The sequence below is a fragment of the Ictalurus furcatus genome, chromosome 15, assembly GCF_023375685.1.
Source record: "Ictalurus furcatus strain D&B chromosome 15, Billie_1.0, whole genome shotgun sequence".
Taxonomy (NCBI): Eukaryota; Metazoa; Chordata; class Actinopteri; order Siluriformes; family Ictaluridae; genus Ictalurus; species Ictalurus furcatus.
In genome coordinates, this window is record NC_071269.1 from 9,594,186 (window position 1) to 9,617,902 (window position 23,717).

At 40.5% G+C, this 23,717-nt stretch overlaps 1 protein-coding gene across 8 annotated transcripts in view; it reads left to right on the top strand.

The window, feature by feature from the left end:
* znf512b (zinc finger protein 512B) overlaps positions 1–23,717 on the top strand; it is a 171,645-nt gene that overhangs the window by 40,927 nt on the left and 107,001 nt on the right. For 2 of the 8 annotated variants that reach the window (XM_053643638.1, XM_053643639.1), the window contains exon 3: positions 3,063–3,218. The exons of the other annotated variants lie outside the window; for them this stretch is intronic. In XM_053643638.1, the coding sequence (XP_053499613.1) occupies positions 3,210–3,218 (9 nt within the window). In that variant the 5' untranslated portion in view covers positions 3,063–3,209. The remainder of the gene's footprint in view (positions 1–3,062; positions 3,219–23,717) is intronic. 8 annotated transcript variants of the gene reach the window in all.

The window sequence follows — 23,717 nt, forward strand, 5'->3', positions numbered from 1 at the left end:
ATTGTAGTCCCTGGCATAGGGAAATATGTCAGGCTTGTCTTCAACACTCAATCCATGCAGGTTTTCACAGAGTTTTTGTCAGTGTTTCAGCCAAAAATGCTTGATTTTACTGTGGCTTTTGTAAAATTTTGCAATGCAATTTGCAGAGTATTTTGTGTTTTTTCTGTAGAAAACTACAGAATAAGTTTTTTGCCGCAGTGTGTACCGCCGCAGTTGAGGCGGCAACATGCATTTTCTGCTCTTGACCTCTTAGTGGCTCTATAACCACGTGTTTTAGGGGGCGGACGTGTCACAGCTCATTTTTGCAGTCAATGAAAATGTAGCAGTCAACTGTACCTTGCCAATGGACTAGATTTGATTATTGCAGTCAGTGGAGAATACAAGAAAACACTATCTGTAAGTTAAAAACAAATCATATTAACGGAACCAAATTAATATTCAAAAACCCATATAAACATTTGTTGTTTAGAATGAATTCAATCCGAATAGTAAATGTCAAGTCTGTGTTCTGTGCTTACTTTTACATGTACTGTATAATGTAGTACTACTACCCCATATTTTATTTTATTAAACTTTAGAAAGATGTGCTTAATTATGTATATCATCGTAGCTTGTATTATTTTGCCCTTGAATTATGTAAAGTGAGCGTGATCACTTCACATAGAATTAACATAAACCAATTAAATTATGAAATCTTGTGGGGATGTTGGCACTGACAGGTACTAGGCACACACACACAGACATACTCACTCTTTCTCTCCCACACGTCTTTTTTATACCGTCTGATATTTGAACTGTACACATTCTGTAACATATTGGGTACATTTCCAGTTAACATTATTTTGGTCTTACTTCTGTGACACATTTATAATGCATATATCGCGCTTATGTCACATCAGGATAATTATAACAGCAAACATAAATAATTTATCTTTTAGCACTAAGTTTTACAACTAACATGTCTTACTTCATAATGAATTTACACAGATTGTTACTGACACAGATCAAATGTATGCATTTATATCAAATTAATGTGATACACATCAAGTGTTTTACACATGAAGTTAAAAATATTTCTTTATTATACATAAATATTTTCTCTTTTAGCACTGTCTACAAGACCCAAGATTCCTTATTTCATAATATATTTACATCATTGTAGACTAAGAACACACATCAAATGCATGTATTTCAAATAAGATAAACCAACAGGTGCATTATATAATTCATATAATTCATAATTTAGAACACACTGTTACATAAACTCTTCAATGCAGAGTTGAGTTGTAGATTTCACTTCTGGCTGGGGGATCACTTCGACTGAGTGATTGACACATTTGCAAAACAAAAGCTGTTAATGACACTAGAGAGGGAGGGGTCAGCTTATGTGGGGAGTAAGAGGAGGGGCTCCTTGTTTGGGGTTATAACGCATTTCTAGGGATTCCATTTTTAGCCCATTCACATTTACTTAACATTATTATTATTATTATTATTATTATTATTATTATAGAAAAATCCAAACCTTATCACATGCACCAAATTGACAAACTGCTCACTCGACAATCCAAACAGTCTACAATGTATGTTGTGTGCAGAATGCAAGCAGGGACTCCAGCAAGAGTAGCTATGACTACATAACTAAAAGTACGAGGCAGAAGGTAACACAGACATGAGGGAGCCCTGGGACATAAAGCGGCCAGCTGCTCCACAATAATAATGATAGTATCTAAGATATTCAAGACCCAAACCAAGTCTTTAACCACACAAATGAGTTCTAATCATCAGGAGGGGGACACTATACTGCACATATATGAAGTTACATTTTCATTATGGTAAGAGATTTGGAAGCAGCAAAAAGTATTCAAAATCTTACACACGCCGTCTCTTTTGGCTGTGAGAATGTCTAATTCCACACTGTATTGGATTACTGCTTCTCTAACTGCTGTGAGATCGGTCTGAATTATTTGAAGTGCAGCTGCACTGGTGTTGGCTCTGTCCTGTAGAGCAAAGGTTAAGTAGTAAAATTTTTGGAGAACTATTTTAACCCCTCCAAAAGGGAAGAGGACCCATCCAAAAGTGGCAACTTTAGTGGTCCATAGATCTGCTAGAAGGTACCCATTCTATATGTATTTACCTGTTGGGGTCCTAGGTGCACGGTAAGATATACAAGATGATTTGCACAAACTACATAATTACTCATAGACGAACATACACAGACATCAACTCTTCTAGGAGGTACAGAATGTTCCTTTAAGTCAGGCTGCCAGTAGGGGAGAATCAAACAGTTAGAGATTATATAAGTGTCTACATACCCTGTAAGCAATTTTCTGGGTTCTTGTTCATCCACAGACTGACACTATAGATGAGGAGTTGGTTTCCCCAATTTGAGTAAATTCCATGACATATCCAACAATCACATTGAACTTAAACTAGATAGCAATCTGTAATGAAAAAAGTGCAAGCAGTGTTTCCACCACAGTCTTTCAGAGCCTCTGATGTGCTGATTTATAATCTCCAAAAATATAACAAAAAATGGTTAAGAAAATACACAGGTGTGCCATTCTCACTCACCTCTGGAGTGGGTCTTACACCCGGTCTAGTTGATATGAAAATATCCTACATATCCTATTTTTCTCTTTAACACCATCTTTCATAAGGTAATGCCTTCCAATATTTAACAATACAGTTTTCCCTGCCAAGGGATGTGGTCTTTGCTCTACCTTTAGCAGGTCTAAACCCTGATGCCTGGTCAGTATATTAGCCAATACTATGAATGATCTGAACCTACTCTCAGGTAAAATAAGGTCTTCTGTTACTATACATGCAATGAAACAAACAAGTTGGTATGCTTCCATTTTTATCCGTTTTCAAATGTTTGTCAATGAGATAAAAACTAATCATTTATTTGTTTGTGGTGTTCTCAGGTGGGCTGCTTCCTTGCCGGAGGTCAGGGTTCCCTGATCCTCTGGATATACGCTGTTCATGCAGAACAGATTATACATTTATTATACATTTCTGTACCCTTCTGCAGTGGAAGCAATGAATCCACATTTCTCTTTCAGCCACTTGGACAGCAGAGGGAGTGGTTAGGATGACTTGCCATGGTCCGTGCCACCTGGGTCAGTTCCACGCCTTCCTCTTGATGTCTTTCACCACCAACCAGTTGCCGATTTCCAGATGATGCAGTCTTTCACCTGTGGCCAGAAGCAATGCTGCTGGTATCTGTGAATGCACAGTGAACATTTTTGCATAAACCAGCCATATACACGATCATACTGTCATCCCCCTGTTGAGGGGAGCCCTCTGCAGGGTGCAACCTGTAAGGCAATGTTTCTGTCATTCCCATTGGTAAGCCAATGAGAACCTCATGTTTAAAGCTCCTTCAGAAATTACATAAAATATGTGCATGCTTCCCAGAACACAAAATAATAACAATTTACAAAGATCATCCTGTTCAAAAGTTTACATCCTCCTGGCTCTTAATGTATCGTGTTGCCTTCTTGAGCATGAATGAATGTTTGCACCTTTTGTAATACAGTAGTTGTATATGAGTCTCCCGATTGTCCTTAGTGTGAAAAGACGGATCTCCACATCATATAGCCAATGTTGGAAAGGGGTAAAATATGCAGAAAATGCTGGAAAACCAAAGAATGTGCAGGACCTGCAGGATTTTTCTGATGAACAATGGGCAGTGAACAATGCTTAGAACAAACAAGGGACTCATGAACAATTTAATTCAGTTTTATTTGTATAACGCTTTTAACAATGGACATTGTCCCACAGAAGCTTTACAGAAATATATAAATTGAGAATATAGATTTTAAACGTATGAATTTGTCCTTAATGAGTAAGCCAGAGCCGACTGTGGCATGGAAAAACTCTGAGATGATATGAGGAAGAAACCTTGAGAGGAACCAGACTCAAAAGGTAATCCATCCTCATCTGGGTGACAATGGATAGTGTGATTATAAATAAATAAATCCCTTCTATAAATGTGTTAACACTACATGGTCAAATAGTGCAATTGTGTAACCAGAAAAATTCATTACAGTTTTTACATGAAGTCTGTTTTGTTGAACCTATTCACCGTTTACTTATGGAGACTTGAGAGCAAAACTGTTTGTGGAAATTGCAGTCCGAAAGCTATAATAGCAATTGTTGTCCTAGCCATCATATCATAACTTCATATGAATTTAGGTCCAAAGCCATCTTTATGGTTTTTAAGTGGTACCATCCGTAGTCTCAATGATCTATAGGCTGCACAATGTGGGACCATCCTCAGCAGTAGCATGTAACGAACAATTGATGAGAACTCCAACCAGAAGTAGGGCATCAGGATGGATCAGGCAGGTCTGGAGAGCAGAAGGGGACAGGATAAGTGGTATCTCAGGAGTATCGTGTTTACCTTGAAAGAAAGAGACAGGGAGAGAGAGGAAAAGAGAGGTAGAGATTGTTAGGTATGCTTATTGTCTCGTAATGGTTAAGGACAATGTACTTTGTGAGTGCAAGCAGGGACTACGGCAAGACGAGATATGACAGCATAACTAAAAGGGAGGGCCAGAAGGTAACACAGACATGAGGGCTCCCTGGGACATAAGGTGGCCAGCCACTCCACCATCAACAAATCTGGGTGAACGTGTGTGTGGGGGGCCACAGCATCCAAACATCCCAGTTCACCACAACACTCTATGCCTGTGAGCCCTCAAGAACTGACCTTTACCTAAGAAAAAAAATTCACAAAAAGATTGACTGAACAATTACTCTTTCAGCCTGGAGTTAAACACTGAGATTGTGTCTGAGTCCCGAACACTAATTGCAAGGCTGTTCCATAACTGTGCTTTATAGTCCAATGGTAGTATTTTATAATGAAAGTGAAATTTTACTGGAAGCCATTGCACTGTGGATAAGATAGGGGTGATGTGGTCATATCTTCTGGTTCTAGTAAGGACTCTTGCAGCTGCATTCTGGACTAACTGGAGCTTGTTTATGCACCTACTAGAACATCCAGACAGTAAGGCATTACAATAATCCAACCTAGAGGTAATGAAAACATGAACTAATTTTCTGCATCATGTAGTGACATTAAATTTCTTATTTTAACAATATTTCTGAGATGAAAGAAGGCTATCCTAGTAATATTATCTACATGAGCATCAAATAAAAGACTGCAGTCAATAATTCCACCAAGGCCTTTTACTGCTGCACATGATGAAACAGAAAGGCCATCCAGAGTTACTATGTAATCAGAAAGCTTACATCTAGCTGCATGCAGTCCTAGTACATGTACTTCTGTCTTGTCAGAATTAAGTAAAAGGAAGTTAAAAAGCATCCAGTGTCTAATGTCCTTTGCAAAATCCTCAACTTTATTAAGCTGGTGTCTGTTATCTGGTCTGCTGAAACATACAACTGTGTGTCATGTGCATAACAGTGGAAGCTAATTCGATGTTTACGAATAATTTGACCCAGAGGTAGCATATATAAAGTAAAAACCTAAAACAGAACCTTGCGGAACACCAAACTTTGCCTCAGTATGCATAAAGAAGTCACCATTTACATCTATGCAATGATAGCGATCAGTCAAATAAGACCTGAGTCATGAGAGGGCTTTTCCCTTAATGCCGACAATGTTTTTTAGTCTACCAAGGAGAATATGGTATCAATGATATCAAAAGCTGCACTAAGGTCAAGCAACACAAGCAAGGAGAGACAAACCTGATCAGGCCTATAGCTAGACATTTGACAGGGGTTGAGGTCAGGTTTTTAAAATCCAGGGTTTAATAACTGCTAGTTTAAATGATTTAGGTACATAGCCAATGCTAAGGGAAGAATTATTTTTAGAAGGGGTTTGATTACTTCTGGTTTAATATGTTTGAATAAACATGTAGGTAAGGGATCTAGTATACAAATGGATGATTTTGATGACGAAATTAATTAAATTAGTTTAGGTCTCTTAAAGGGGAGTAAAATATTCTAATTGTTGATCTGATATTGCTATATTATTATCTACAGGATTAGTTATATGACTGTCTGGTTTTAAAATGATAGTCTGAATTTTTTGTCTAATATTTTTTGCCAGTGAAAAACATGAATGAAATCGTCACTGCTGTATAATGATTCTGTGTATGTCTCTGTGGTGGTTATATTCCTAGTTAATTTTGCTACAGTATTGAATAAGAATCTAGGAAACAAAGAAACAAATTATTTTTGTTATCTTCAATTAGGTGGAGAGATAGACTGATCTAGCAGCACTAAAAGATTTTCTATAGTTCAGAAAGCTCTCCTTCCATGCAGTTTGAAATACTACTAATTTGGTTTGATGCCATTTATGTTTTAATTGTCGAGTGGTGTGAGATCGTTATACTAGGGTGCTGGTTTTTCTCTCTAATTATTTTTCTTTTAAGTGGAGGAACAGTGGGGGAAATAAGTATTGGATGCGTGAATATTTTTTTCTGTAAATATATTTCCTATGAGGCTATTCACATAAGATTTTCACCAGACTTTGGTATTAACTGAATATATCCAGAAATATAACGAATTCACAACATTAAAGTCCATAAATAAAGTAAGGGTCAATCAGGATGTAATAGGACACACTCATAGTGGTGGTCACACTCTTGACCTGATACTAACATACAGATTAAATATAGAAAAGATAGTCACACTTCCGCAGTCTGAAGCTATCTCGGACCATTATCTTATCTCTTTTAAGTTGCATATTGTTCATAATATTTGCACCTTGTAATGGTACCACGTCAAGCGTACATTCACGTCAGCTACTGCCCAGAGTTTAATTAATAACCTCCCAGAGATATCAACTATGATTGGATTACTGTCTGATCCCAAATAACTTGATCTGGTGACTGAATGCTTAGAGTCAACGTTCCATCACATGCTAGATAAGGTACAGTAAGGGAAATAAGTATTGGACGCCTCAATATTTTTTTCAGTAAATATATTTCCAATGAGGCTATTCACATGAAATTTTCACCAGACATTAACTCAAGAAATCCGGAAATATAAAGAATTCACAACATAAAGGCCATAAATAAAGTTATGTGTAATAAAGTGGAATGACACAGGAAAAAAGTATTGAACATGCTAAAAAAAGCAGTTCTCCAAGACAAGGTAAGGCAAGGATCCAGCTGAAATCCATAAGTAATTATACCCAATATCTGTGCAAATTAATATCAGCTGGGTTAGTAAATTGATGGTCTATTAAAAGGCTTTTTATTACCAAGGTGTCATAAAAGAAACATCTCATGATAGGTAAAAGCAAAGAGCTCTCGCAAGACTTTCGCAACCTTATTGTTGCAAAACATATTGATGGAATTGTATACAGATATATTTCAAAACTTCTGAATCCTCCAGTAAGCACCATTGGGGCCATTATCTGCAAGTGGAAGCAGCAACACTCCGTCATCATCCGGCCACACACAGGAGCTCCTCGCAAGATTTCGGACTAGGAAGTCAGAAGAATAGTCAGAAGAGTAGCCCAAGAGCCAAGGATCACCCAGAAAGTGCTCCAGAAACACGTGGAGACGGCATAGGCACAGAGAAAACAATAGGCAATGCACTCCACTGCTCACGCTCACCCCACAAGACTCCATTACTAAAGAAAAGGCATGTCGAAGCTTGTTTAAAGTTTGCTATAACTTATTTGGACAAGCCTATTGGGAGAGTGTAGTCTGGTCAGACGAGAGCAAAATTGAACTTTTTGGCTTTCATACTACACACCATGTTTGGAGAAGAAATGGCACTGCACATCACTGTTAAAACACTATACCAACAGTGAAGTTAGGAGGTGGAAGCATCATGGTGTAGGGCTGTTTTTCATCGCATGGGACTGGCAGACTTCATATAATTGAAGGAACGATGAATGGAGCCCTTTACCGGGAGATTCTTGAAAAGAATCTGCTGCCATCCACCAGAATGATGAGATGTGGGTGGAACTTCCAGCAGGACAACAATCCAAAGCATATAGCAAAGGAAACTCTCATTTGGTTTCAGAGGGGAAAAAATCAAGGTGTTAGAATGGCCCAGTCAATCACTTGACTTGAATCCATTTGAACAAGATTGAAAGACAATATGTTTAGAAGAATAGGACAAAATCACACCTGAATACTGCGGCCGATTAATTTCTTCATAGAAGAAGTGTCTTGAAGCGGTCACTACAAACAAAGGCTTCTCCACTAAGTACGAAATAATTTTAAGTTAGCGTGTTCAATACTTTTTTCCTGTGTTATTCCACTTTATTACACATAACTCAATCTAAAATAGACACAACCGATGTTCTCAAAGGGTCTACTGGGTTATCAAAATAATTATTAAAGTCACCAACAATTAAAGCTTTGTCTAGAGAAACAACCAGGTTTGAGATAAAATCTGCAAATTCCCAAAGGAACTCAGAATATGGCCCTGGGGGTCTGTAAATAATAATTAGTGGAATTGACTCGGTAGACTTATTTTTTGTGGCTACATGTGTTATACTAGTATAAAGAACTTCAAAATAGTTAAATTTATAACTAGGTTTTTGTGTGCCACCTAGATTATTATTATAAATAAGTGCGACACCTCCTCCTCTGCCAGTTAGATGTGGCTGATGTATGTAAATGTATCCAAGAGGACTGGCTTCATTTAATGCTATGTACTCATACAGTTTAATCCATGTTTATGATAAACACATTATGTTAAACTCCTGATCCCTAATGGTTTCATTAACAATAAGTGCTTAAGATGTAAGCGATCTAATATTTAACAGTCCTAGTTTCATATCAGAGGTGCTTGCCCAGCACTCAGTATGATCTAATTTTATTTTAATTAGGTTACTAAAACAAACTTTCTAAAAATTTCTACATTTTTTTTAGCTCAGAGAACAGACACAGTCTCGATATTGTGGAACCGAGGTGACAACTCAGTGCAGCTAGCAGAAGGTCGGTTTGTGGAAATTGCAGTCCGAAAGCTATAATAGCAATTGTTGTCCTAGCCATCATATCATAACTTCATATGAATTTAGGTCCAAAGCCATCTTTATGGTTTTTAAGTGGTACCATCCGTAGTCTCAATGATCTATAGGCTGCACAATGTGGACCATCCTCAGCAGTAGCAGAGGATGTCTGCTTCCTGGCCTTGGGTCTGGATTGTCAATGATTAACTAGGTCTGTTCTGAGGCTATGTGCTATGCTGCAAGAAATTATAGTAGCACGTTACTGAGTGGGATGGATGAACAGCCTTGCCCTCAAAACTACTCCAATTATCTATAAAGCCCACATTGTTTTGAGAGCAACTCTTGGACATCCAGCAGTTCAGAGAACATAACCTGCTGTAAGCTACATCAGCATGCTGCAGTGGGATTGGGCCAGAGCATAGTATTGCTACTACTGAACAACTATCACAAAACATAAAAAACAGTCATTGATCATCCAGGTAACAACACACAGTATTAAGAATCAAGTCTATGTAAACTTTTGAACTGGTTCATTTGTGTAAATTCAGTTTTTACTGTGTCTTGTGGACTATATGTAAACATCTGTTAAGTGAAATAGCTTATTCAAGGCAGTACCAAAAAAATAAATAAATTTATGTTCCCTCTTATTTAAAAACAAAACAAAAAAACAAGAAGTTATTAACTGGAAAGACTGTGGTTTTGGCTGTGTGATCTGCCAGGGTTTGTGCCATACACTTGTACACAGACAGGGTTTTTGGGAGCTGAATGGCATCTAAAAGATTTTCAATATGAGTTTGTTGGGCTATATGAGTTTTATCCAGTCGAGGTCAGAAAACGTCTTGGTTACGTATGTAACCTTGTACCCTGAAAAGGGAACGAGATGTTGCGTTTAGCCTAACACTATGGGAACGAGAATATCCACTCCGTAATACCGAGGGTACGGCCTGTTCAAAAAGACCCAAGCCCGGGGGTCACTGCAAGGGACTCGAGCCTGGAGTGGAATGAATATCCAGTCTGTAATAACGAATGAATGTGTGTGGCGTAGACCATCCTGCAGCAGCACACACATCCTGTAAGGATACCCTTTTGGACAAAGCCTTTGCGGAGGTGACCGCCCTAGTGGAATGACCCCTTATGCCCAGAGGCGTAGCGAGACCACGCGCCTCATAAGCAATAGAGATTGCTTCCACTATCCAATTAGAGATGCGCTGCTTTGACACAGCATCACATCTACTGTCACTGCCAAAGCAGACCAGCAGCTGCTCCAAATTACGCCACTGGCCGGAGCAGTGGACGTAAGTAGAGAGAGCCCTTACTGGACACAGCAGGTGCATTCTCTCTTGTTCCGGTGTGGGGAATGGAGGAGGGCAGAAAACCTGCGACACCACAGGGTGGGCAGCCGATGTAGGCACCTTAGGAATATAATCCGGCATAGGATACAGGAAGGCCTTGGCTAATCCATGGGCAAAGTCAAGGCAGGAAGGGGCAACAGAGAGAGCTTATAAATCTCCTACTTGCTTGAGAGATGTCAGGGCTAGCAGAAGAGCTACCTTTAGAGTCAGAAGCTTCTCAGAGGCTGACTCTAAGGGCTCAAATGGGGCACCTGACAGACCTTCCAGGACTACAGAAATGTCCCAGGAAAGTATGCACGTCCTGCAGATGGGCCTCAGACACCTGACACCACGCATAAGCCTCGAAGTTAGAGGATGTTGCCCCACAGAGGCTCCATCAACAGGGGCATGGCTGGCCAAAATGGAGGCCACGTAAACCCTGATCATAGAAGGAGCCCACCCCGCTGAGAAATATTCTTGTAAGAACTCCAGGACTGTAGCTATTGCACAGTTCACTGGGTCTCCAGTGGATCCCTGCAGATGGGAATCTCCCAAGGTGTTCCATCTAGCAGAGATATTATCTCTGAGAACCTTATTTGAGCTGGCCAATAAGGTGCTACTAGCTGGACAATAAGGTGCTGGACAGCTGTCGAAGACCATGCTCCAACCCGTGAGGGAGGTGTCTGTCATTACCGTCTTGCGCTAAGGAGACACCCCTAGAGTGTGGCACAAGGCTAGAAACTGGGGACACTCAAATTCTCAGAGCACGTAGGCATCACCACATGACACTGATTATTCTCAGAGGTTTTGTCCAAGGACACCAACCTCTCAGCCACCACTGAACGGTCTCCTGTGCAATAGGCCCATAATCGCCAATAGTCTCCCAAGATCCAACTTTATCTTACTCAGTGTTGATAGGATTGACCTACGCATGTTGGGGATAGAAACGCCCTCATCGTAGTAGAATCCTTATAACCGCTAGAAAAGTTGTCCACTGCACTGGGGACAGCATACTTTTCTGAGGTTCAACCTGAGCCCCAAGCTCTTCATGTGGGTGAGAACAACATCTCGATGTTAAACCTCCAGTTCCCTGGATCGTGCTAGAATTAACCATTGGTCCAGGTAGTTTAGTACACGGATGCCCTGGAGTCACAATGGAGCCAGAGTGACATCCATGCACTTTGTGAAGGTGCGAGGGGATAAAGCTAGCGATATTTCTATGTGGAAATATGCACCTTTTAGATCTATCATCACAAACCAGTCCTCTAACTGAATCTGTCGAATGATAAGTTTGGGCGTCAGCACCATGAACCTGTATGTCTGAAGAGTACAGTTCAGATGATGCAGATCTAAAATTGGCCGCATAGTCCTATTTTTTGCGGACCAGGAAATAATGGCTGTAAAAACCTACCTCCCTCAGGGAACGGGGTACATGTTCTATGGCCCCTTTGTCCAAGAGGGATCTTACTTCCTGTGCTAACATTGGGCTCTGGTCTGTGCTGACTACTGTGGTGAGCACACCTCTGAACCGGGGGGGTTGAGCTATAAACTGGACCCGGTAACCATTTTCTACAGTAGACAGAACCCATGGAGACACATTTGGCAGTAGTTTCCACGCTGCCAGATGGTCTTTTAGTGATGTTAACTGTTCCACATTCTATTGGAGGGAAAGCATCAGATTTTCGTTGCCCTGTGACAGCTCGCTGACCAGAGAACACTGAAAACTTGGGACAGCCTTGGCTAGTGGAGGCCCTACAATAGCAATGGGGGCTAACTGCCCTAACGACCTCATGTCCCCTGATACGTCCCTCCACGGCCCCTCAGGCCCGCTCTTCTTTGCCTGCTTGGCCTTTATGACCATTCTCAGATAAGGCCTAGTAGCAGGCCGCGACTGTGGCCGCCCGGTTCCCCTGGCTGTCTACGGGGGTTGGCAGGCTGCCATAATCGCCTTCTGGGTTTCCCTTGCACTAGTGCTGGCCTGGGCTCCACTCGTGGATGCCCAGATGAACTTGAGACAACAGGGAAGGAACTGGCTGAATGCCGCCATATGTCGAGCTCACTCAGCAGGTCTGCTTGGTAGGCCTGCAAAACTGTCATTGTCTGCAGTGACCCACAAGCAAGACTACTAATGCATAGGCCTTGCCCACTAATGCCACGGTGGCCTTACACAGTGGCTTGGATGGCAATGCCGGCCCCCCAATTACCTGCCGTCGATGGAGAGAGGTAGCTCGCAAGTGCCTCCTCCACCTTCAGCATAGCTAAATAGCCATGCCGTTCATTCCCCACAATGGCCGAATAATCCAACATTGTGGGGTTATAAATAAGGCTTATGCATGGTTTTCCCCCAGAAGCCTGATATTTTGTCATACACTCCTGGAAGAAAGGGGAGTTTCTGCAGTGTGAGGGATTCACTTTCACTGGGGTGAAAAAGGCTCATCCAGCATTAGTAATCACTTCAAGCAGCTCTTTATATGCTGCTCTCAATTTTTTATCACATCCTTCTGGCTCCTCGGAGTCAGAGAGGAATTATTACTATTATTTTTGTGTGTGTGGTTTTATTCCCCCTTTTGGCTTTCCATAGCGGAAGGAGGAGTTGCGACGCAAGCTCCAAAATCCAGCAGAGAGCCGAACCCGGAAGACAGAGCAAGAGATAGAGAAGTGCTCATCTCTGGCTCCTCTTCCGGATCCATAAGAGATCCCCCGAACCTGAGACAGCTAGCTGCCTCGGCAGCGGCCGGCCCAGATCCGCGAGGCTCTGAAACCCAACTCGCTTTGGCTTCCGAGAAGAGCGCAAGTCGCGAGCCGAGCTGCTTAATGTAGGCATTACCATGCGCAGCCTCTCGAGGCTACCATCGCATGCTACATCCCTAGACACTTCATCCAGAAAGTGTGCACTATTCCCTGTCATGAAATGGGAGCAAGCCGTAACACACTTCCTGAATTCTCTCACTCATATTTTTCTCTCTCACCTTTTTTACTTCTATTTTTTTTTTTTAAAGGGATAGAAAAGTTCTGAAATTTTGAGAAAAGATAGAGAGGAAATGAAGCGCCTTTTTGTTTCTTTACACAAACAACTGACATGCAGTCTTTCGCTGAATATAATACAGGCTGATGGCACGGTTCACAGGTGCCATATTTATATCATGCGACGCGCTTAATTGCCATGTCACCTGATCGTGGCAGGCCTATAAATAGGCATGATTTTACACAAGCTTCAGATGCCAGTCACACGTGAGAGGCACAGTGTTATGCTAAATGCAACGTTGAAGTTCCCTTTGAAAGGGAACCTATGTGCTTCCATAAAATGCCAGTACCATGTGTTAATTTCAATGAAAATAGTGGCAGACACATCTTTCGCAATGAGATATACCTTTGTTAATGCAAATATTTCAGTGGTCTGAGCAGAAAGCAAGCGTGGCAAATGGTACGCTTCAACCACAGAATGTTCAGTGGTCACAGCATATGCAGTAGAGTGTACCATCATCAAGTCTTAGGCTAGAACCATCAACAAACAAAACCACGTCTGCATTCAGGTTAGGCTGGTCAGACATGTCAGGTCATGGTTTAGGTCACACTGTGTATCATAAATCATTGTGCAGTGATAACCAAAAGATGGTTTCTGTGCCCCAGGGATCTGTACTTCAATAAACATTCCCCATGTACTCAAGCTTTCCTCAACAACACTTCCTAACTGTCCCAACCAACGACATTAAATTTAGTTCTAAGCATTACCATCTGAGTGTTAACATATTTACTGTCTATATACACTCCATCTGGGGAACACCAGATCTGAAAGATTCATTCTACATAATGCATACCTGCCTAGCAAATTGACAGGAGTTTGTTCTGATACCAAAATAGACAGCTTTATACTTTGATCAGTTTCGTCTATTATGACCAGGTTGTCCAAATCCTCAACACACACCTGACGGAACAGGATTGTGCCTACCTGTGCCTCTCTGTCCTTTTTCCCCGGTTGCACATACACATCAATAACCGACATCAGGGTTTGCTGTGGGCTTGGTGCAGCAGCTGGTGGAGCAGATTGGGCAGTGGGAACCTGAGGCACACACAATGGGGCCATTACTACTGAGGACTCTGCTTCCTTCTTGTCCTTGTCTTTGACCAGTGCTTGTTTTTTTTTCTTGTTTTTGTTTGTTAACTCCTCAAGCTGTAGCTGTGCCAGCTTTCTCTGCAGCTTCCGTTCATTCTTCCTGTACTGCTCCATGACATGGGGATCAGTGACACAAGGTCACAGAACTTCTTATGTGTTATGGAGTTCAGACCCACCATGTCCTCCAACTTGTTTTTCACTGCTTGAGACCTAGATTCTACTTCTGTGTTTCTGAACAGCTTAGTCATCAGGGGATCTTCTTTAGGGTCCCCTTTTGTTTCTTCCTTCCACCTCTTCAGTTGTCTCTGGACATAGGCTCTTGGATTCTCTGATTCACCCAACTGCTCATCTTTCAGGGCCTTGGGGTCCACACATGTGAGATATTCAGTTCTCAGAATGTGGCACGACAGCCATCGTGAGGTCCTCTTTCATCGTTGCTCCCCCCAGAATCTTAGCGAGGAGTGACCACAGATATCACCCACAGTGAGCAGCTTGCCCATAGTTTCTTCTTCAAACACCTTTATCCACTTCCCAGCCCACTCATGGATGTCAGGGTGGCAAGCAACCAGCCCATCAAGATATGTACCCAGGGTACATATAGTTCCTGCCCTTTCATTTTTCTCAATCTCCAAGTCTCACTTTATTTTGCTTTATTTCCATTTTTCCTTTTACTTCCACAACCCATTTTACCACTGGGAACTGACCACCTGAGGGTGCATAAAGAGGTGTTTGGTGAACACCTCTTTAATTTTTTCCATGGTTTTCTTATAATTGTTTTTCAGGATTTTATTAATCTGTTTCATATTTTTCCACACGTCCTCTCCTTCATTTTTTAAACATTAATAACACCTCTCATTCTTTTTCTGTTTTTGCTTCTCTCTTTTTACTCATATTGTTTATTTTTTCTTTATCAATGTTTCCATTTCTTCACACAACGACACATCGAATGTTCCTCCTTCTGGCCACTTTGTGTTCATTTTTTGTGTTTTTTTTTTTTTTTTTTTTTTTTACCACTTTCTTGTAAAGCTCAGCTATGAGCTCCTTGCACAATTGGTACTTTGAGCTTAATATTTCTGCAGGTGTCTGTGCTATTGTTATTCCCCGTATTCTGGGTCTACCTATCTCCCACCTTCTCAGGGATGATTCCTCCTTACAGTCAGGAATAAACATTACTATAATTTTTTCTTAATGTCAGTCCTCTTCTTGTCTCTGTCCCTTCCGCATCTAAGGGTCTTTTTCTGCTCAACCACTGGACTTGTCGCAGTACTACCTTAACCTCAATCTCAGACTTATTTAGTTTTTTACCTATGAGCTCTGTTCCCTTATCACGTCCTAGCTGTTCTCCCCAATTCAAATACGGCTCCAAATGGAGTCGGATGGGTTCTCGACTCTGCTAATTCTTCAAGTGTATTGCCCAAATTTCTTACTGTGCAGTTCCTACCAACTATTGCTTCCCAATCTACCCACGGCCACTCTGTTCTTACTTTGTCTAAATTCTCAAACCGTGTTAAAGTTCTCAAGAAAAAGTATTTTCATTCTATGCAAAGAAGATGTCTCCAACCTAATAAATCCTCGTATTGAGTCTCCTATTCCTCTAATTTCATACAAAATGAAGGTTATCCTCTGTTGTCTATTTTCCATTCAATTATTACTATAGTCTATTGTTCAGCAGTGAAGCGACTTCTCTTAGCTTTCTTAATTTAAAGGAAAGAAATGTCTAGGACACACCTCTTTTAATCTATTTCCCCCTAATAGTTTTTGTTGTGTTACCCAAATATACCTGTATACAGTGTCTCTGTATCTGCTTGGAGTGACAGATATTATGACACACCCAGGATGTCTTTTCAGTGATTTTACTACAGTGCTCTCAGCATATGTAGCAGTAAGTGGTTCAATGTATCAGGTCTCAAACATTATTAGGAGCTTAAAAACTGGTCGGTACAAATTTCTACCTTTTCCTACATACAACTTCATGGGCTCTACAACAGGGGTTGAATTTCTTTATTTGGGTCACAACAACTACACTTAGAAGAATGCTCAGAAGGTCTACAAAGCCAATGTTTCAGGACATTTTAGTACGAACCGCAGTATTCTGTCTTTTCATAGAGTTCTAAATGCTCAATGACCTAATTTATTTACAGTTACCCTCCACTAATATCGGTGCCATTGGTAAAGGAAAGAAGGCTGTCTTTATTGTTTAAACTTTCGATCTTTTGTTTAAAATACTCACAAAAATACTCTGCTCTCATGTATATCAAACAATTGCAAACACAACACAGGGTTACAAATATATATTTGTTAAATATAGGTGTGCAGCAATTATTGGCACCCCTAGGAATTAATATGAGAAAAATATATTTGAAGTATATTCCCACTGATATTTTAAATTCTTTAGTACACCTGGGTAACTAAGAACAGGAAATTTTTCAACCATGACCTCCTGTTACACAGGGGTATAAATGTGAGGTAACAGAGAGGCCAAATTCCCTTAGTCGTTCATAACAATGGGTAAGTCTAAGGAATATACAGTGAGGGAAAAAAGTATTTGATCCCCTGCTGATTTTGTATGTTTACCCACTGACAAAGAAATGATCAGTCTATAATTTTAATGGTAGATTTATTTGAACAGTGAGAGACAGAATAACAACAAAAAAATCCAGAAAAACGCACATCAAAAATGTTATAAATTGATTTGCATTTTAATGAGGGAAATAAGTATTTGACCCCTCTGCAAAAAATGACTTAGTACTTGGTTTAAAAACCCTTGTTGGCAATCACAGAGGTCAGACGTTTCTTGTAGTTGGCCACCAGGTTTGCACACATCTCAGGCGGGATTTTTTCCCACTCCTCTTTGCAGATCTTCTCCAAATCATTAAGGTTTCGAGGCTGACGTTTGGCAACTCGAACCTTCAGCTCTCTCCACAGATTTTCTATGGGATTAAGGTCTGGAGACTGCCTAGGTCACTCCAGGACCTTAATGTGCTTCTTCTTGAGCCACTCCTTTGTTGCCTTGGCCGTGTGTTTTGGGTCATTGTCATGCTGGAATACCCATCCACGACCCATTTTCAATGCCCTGTCTGAGGGAAGGAGGTTTTCACCCAAGATTTGACTGTACATGGCCCCGTCCATCGTCCCTTTGATGCGGTGAAGTTGTCCTGTCCCCTTAGCAGAAAAAAAACCCCAAAGCATAATGTTTCCACCTCCATGTTTGATGGTGGGGATGGTGTTCTTGGGGTCATAGGCAGCATTCCTCCTCCTCCAAACACGGCGAGTTGAGTTGATGCCAAAGAGCTCCATTTTGGTCTCATCTGACCTCAACGCTTTCACCCAGTTGTCCTCTGAATCATTCAGATGTTCACTGGCAAACTTCAGACGGGCATGTATATGTGTTTTCTTGAGCAGCGGACCTTGCGCGCGCTGCAGGATTTCAGTCCTTCACGGCGTAGTGTGTTACCAATTGTTTTCTTGGTGACTATGGTCCCAGCTGCCTTGAGATCATTGACAAGATCCTCCCGTGTAGTTCTGGGCTGATTCCTCACTGTTCTCATGATCAATGCAACTCCACGAGGTGAGATCTTGCATGGAGCCCCAGGCCGAGGGAGATTGACAGTTCTTTTGTGCTTCTTCCATTTCCGAATAATCGCACCAACTGTTGTCCCCTTCTCACCAAGCTGCTTGGCAATGGTCTTGTAGCCCATTCCAGACTTGTGTAGGTCTACAATCTTGTCCCTGACATCCTTGGAGAGCTCTTTGGTCTTGGCCATGGTGGAGAGTTTGGAATATGACTGATTGATTGCTTCTGTGGACAGGTGTCTTTTATACAGGTAACAAACTGATATTAGGAGCACTCCCTGTAAGAGTGTGCTCCTAATCTCAGCTCGTTACCTGTATAAAAGACACCTGGGAGCCAGAAATCTTTCTGATTGAGAGGGGGTCAAATACTTTTTTCCCTCATTAAAATGCAAATTAATTTATAAAATTTTTGACATGCGTTTTTCTGGATTTTTTTGTTGTTATTCTGTCTCTCACTGTTCAAATACAACTACCATTAAAATTATAGACTGATCATTTCTTTGTCAGTGGGCAAACGTACAAAATCAGCAGGGGATCAAATACTTTTTTCCCTCACTGTAGCTATGATGTGTGGCAAAAGGTTGTTGAGCTTCACAAAATGGGAAGTGGCTAAAAGAATATAGCAAAAGCATTGAAAATGCCCATTTCCATCATCAGGGGAGAGTTCCAGTCAACTGGAAATGTTGTGAATCAACCTGGAATTGGACATTTGTCTATATTGTCTCAATACACTGTGAAGAGAACAGTTCGAGTGGCCAAAACATCTCCAAGGATCACAGCTGGAGAATTGCAGAAGTTAGTTGCACCTTGGGGTCAGAAAGTTTCCAAAACTACAATCCGAAGTCACCCACATCACCACAAGTTGTTTGAAAGGGTTTCAAGAAAAAAGCCTCTACTCTCATCCAAAAACAAACGGAAGTATCTTCAGTTTGCCAGACACTACTGGAATATCAAATGGGATCAGGTTCTATGGTTAGATTAAACCAAAATAGAGCTTTTTGGCAATAAACACCAGAGGCGGTTTTGGTGCACACAGAGAGGTAGCCATATGGAAACGTACCTCATTCCTACGGTTAAATATGGTGGTGGGTCTTTAATGTTTTGGGGCTGTTTTTCTGCCAGATGACCTGGAAATTTTGTTATGATACATGGCATCATGGACTCTATCAAAAATCAACAGGTATTAAATGAAAACCTGACTGCCTCTGCCAGAAAGCTTAAAATGGGCCATGGTTGTATCTTCCAGCAGGACAATAATCCAAAACATACATCAGTATAAAAACAAAAATGGTTTACTGACCACAAAATCAAGGTCCTGCCATGGCCATCCCAGTCCCCTGACTTGAAGCCCATAGAAAACCTGTGGGGTGTGCTGAAGTGTCCACCAGCATCAACCATCGACCATCGACTGAAATTTGAAGGATCTGGAGAGATTCTGTATGGAGGAATGGTCTCAGGTCCGTTTCTATGTATTCTCCAACCTCATCAGGCATTATAGGAGAATTGGCAAAGGGTCATACAAAGTATTTGACTAAAAGGGTGCCAATAATTGTTGCACACCTATATTGAACAAAGATATATTTTTTTATATAAACGTGTTTTGTTTGCAGTTGTTTTATATCCATGAGAGCAGAGTATTTTTGTGAATGTTTTGAACAAAAGATCAAAAGGTTAAATAATAAAGACAAATTTTCACAGCCTTCTTTGCTCATATATACCAAGGGTGCCAATGTTAGTGGAGGGCACTGTACATGCTTGTGCATTCATACACACATACACACTTATTCTAATCTACACTCCTCTTGCGTGACCTGCCAATTCAGCCCTTTTCCCAATATACTTCCAAAATACAGTGAAAAGTAGTATTTCACAGGATTTCCCACTAGCAATTCAGCCCTCTATTGATACACCTCCTCAACACGGCTGTGGCTCAACACAGGGGCAGCTGTGGCTCAGGTGGTAGAGCGGGGTTGTCCACTAATCGTATAGCTGTGGCTCAACATGGGGATGGCTGTGGCTCAACATGGGGATGGCTGTGGCTCAACATGGGGGTGGCTGTGGCTCAGGTGGTAGAGCAGGTTGTCCACTAATCGTAGGGTTGGCAGTTCGATTCCTGGCCCACATGACTCCGCATGCTGAAGTGTCCTTGGGCAAGACACTGAACTCCAAGTTGCTCCCAATGGCAAATTAGTGCATTGCATGGCTCTGCTACCATTGGTGTGTGAGTGTATGTGTAAATGGGTGAATGAGACACATTGTAAAGCGCTATAAGTCTGCCATTTACCATTTACAATAGAGTGGTATCCATAGGACTTCCTGTGACATAGTTCCTGTTTTCGAATCATTTATTGGGAAGCTTCTTTTAATCGTTTAAACTATACTGTAGCGCAAATAATTTGCATTATAGTTTTTTTTTTGTTGTAGTTTCACTTTCCCTTCTGCCATATTTTCATTTTTTTTGAAGACTACTCTTGTTTTTTTTTTGGACTAAAGACAGCAAGCAGAGTCCATCCACATCGGATCTGTCTAAAATAACGTCAACTAATCTTCGACTAAGGTACGTTAAACACTCAGTGTGGCAAACGCTCAGCTTGTTCAATGTGTTGGGTGCAGGATGTTTAGTCATTCTTCCTCCATTGTTGCTAATAGCTTCATTTGTGCTAAGTGTATATTAGGTAGCTCTCTGATGGAGAAGATTGCAGCATTAGAGGTGCACATCCAGACTCTAGAGAGGGTCAGTGAGTGTGAGAGCAGCATAATTCTGTAGGGGAAATTCTGGATGCCTTAGGCGGAGATAGCAGTCCCCTAACACCAACATTAGAGCCCTCACAGCAGGGTGAATGGGTGATGACTCAGTCGCATAACTTCAAAGCCAAAGCTAACACTAAGGCTAACCCATGGGAGCACCACTCCTCTCTGCTTCACGTATCCAACAGGTTTTCTCTCCTCAGTGAAGCACCCACTGAGAAACCTGAAAGAGCTCTGGATGTAGGAGACTCTATCTTAAGGCATGTGAGCTAGGCCTTTAGGGGCACCATTTAGTTAGTTTAGGAGTCAGGGTGCCGGACATAGCAGGTAATCTTAGGGTCTTAGGCAAGCACAGGTTTTCAAAGGTAGTTTTTCATGTAGGAGCGAATGATATATGCCTTCATCAGTCAGAGGTTACTAAGAGTAACATTGTAGAGGTGTGTAAATTTGCAAAGGCAATGTCCGATGCAGTAATATGCTCTGGCCCCATCCCAATACGGCATGACGATATAGCTTACAGCAGGTTATGGTTGCTGAACTGCTGGATGTTCAGGTGGTGCTCTGAAATCAATGTGGGCTTTATAGATAATCTGAGTAATTTTGACTGCAAGGCTGGCCTGTTAGGGCGGGACGGAATCTATCCCACTCGGGAAGGTGCTGCTCTTATTTCTTGCAGCATAACACATAGTGTTAGTACGGTCCTAGTTAATCAGTGTCAATCCAGAGGCAAGGCCAGGGAGCAGATAAGGTTCCAAAATATCGAGACTGTGTCTGTTCTCTGAGCTAAACAAAAATGTAGAAATATTCAGAAAGTTTGTTTTAGTAAACTAATTAACATAAAATTAGATCATACTGAATGCAGAGCTAGCACCTTTGATCTGAAGCTATGACTGTTAAATATTAGATCTCTTATGTCTAAAGCATTTATTGTTAATGAAACCATTACTGATCAATTTAATGTACTGTGCTTAACAGAAACATGGATTAAAACAAATGAGTACTTAGTATTAAATGAAGCTAGTCCTCCTGGATGCAATTATAGTATATACATTAGCCCGTCTAACTGTCAGAGGAGGAGGTGTCACACTCATTTATAATAATCTCGGTGTCACACAAAAACCTAGTTGTAAATTCAACACTTTTGAAGTTCTTTATACTATTTTACCATATATAGCCACAAAAAATATGTCTACCGAGTCGATTCTGCTAATTATTATTTACAGACCCCGTGGCCATATTCTGAATTCCTTTGTGAATTTGCAGATTTCATTTCGCACCTGGTTGTTTCATTAGACAAAGCATTAATTGTTGGAGACTTTAATATTCATTTTGATATCCCAGAAGACCCTCTGAGAACAGCGGTTGTGTCCATTCTAGATTAAGTAGAGGTATCGGAATGTAATAGGACCCACTCATAATGGTGGTCACACTCTTGACCTTATAATAAGATACGGATTAAATATAGAAAATATAGTTACATTTCTGCAGTCTGAAGCTATCTCGGATCATTATCTCATCTTGTTTAAAATGCGTCTTAAGCACTACTCGGATGGGACTAGTTTTCTAAATGTAGTTTGAGTTACAATTCTTTTCACCTGACCTCTGTGATTCCATGTATCGTTTCAGCTGTAATAAATCTCCACATTTATTACAGAGGTGGGAGTGTCTGTTTTGTACATCTGGGCGTTGCAGAAGATCACATGCTCTGGATACGTGCATTGGGTGCATAAGTACTTTTAAATTTATAAAGTAAAATTATTTATTAAATTAATTATTATTATACATTTTCAGTAAAAAGTATTTAATTTTAATTTATTAAAGTTACTTATTTAAAAAAATTACTAAAATAAATGAGAACTGGCTGCTTATAATAAACCCATTGAAATTAAGAAATGATTACTTATTTAATTAAAACATTATATAATTGAGTGCAGAAATTAAGATGAGTAAATCACCTGACACTGATATTACAGTGGTCAGTCTTAACAATTTATGTGATTTGGCTATTCTTATTGATTTTATTTTATTTCTTCACCGGGTAGCCAAAACATGTACATCCATAATGAATTGCACACAGCAAGTAGAAAACATGCGCACAAGAGATTCTGCGGTAGTTGGCCAAAATACACAAGGAAATGTGTTGTTAAAAAATATTATCAGCAATGACATATATTTGCATTCGGACAGGATTAGTTTTCTCAGAGGATTACAGAGGTAGACGAAAAACAGTAGGTAATTTGCTCCAAAATTCTTACAGTGTTTGTGTGAGAAAAACACAGACTTGGCAGATTCAGACGGGATTAAAATCACGAAGTACATCAGTGAAATACAAATTTCTCTAATGTCCTCCTGGAAAACTAGTCCTGTCCGAATAGTACTTTAATCATAATGTATGCACCTTGCCACGCTACCGTGTTAAACGTACATTCATGTCAGCTACTGCACAGAGTTTTAAGTAGCCTCCAAAAGTTATCCACTATGATTGGACCACCGTCCGTTCCAAAAAAAACTTGAGCAGGCGACCAAATGCTCTGTCAATGCTCTGTTACACAGTAGATATGGTAGCTCCACTTAAAAGAAAAATAATTAGAGAGTAAAAGCTAGCACCCTGGTATAATGATCACACACACACACACACACCTTAAAACAGACCACTTGAAAATTATAAAGTAAATACTGTCAAACCAAATTGGTAGCATTTCAAAAAGCATGGAAAGAGAGCCTCCTGAACTATAGAAAATGTCTTATCTGAGAAAATCTACTAGATCAATTTATATCTCCACCCTAATTGAACATAACAAAAATAATCCTAGATTCTTATTTAATACTGTAGCAAAATTAACTAGGAATAAGACCACAACAGAAACATGCATGCAATCATTATATAGCAGCAATGATTTAATGAATTATGTTGGCAAATTTTAAAATATTACACAAAAAATTCAGACTATTAATTTAAAACCACACAGTCTTATAACTAACCCTATAGATAATAATATAATATCAG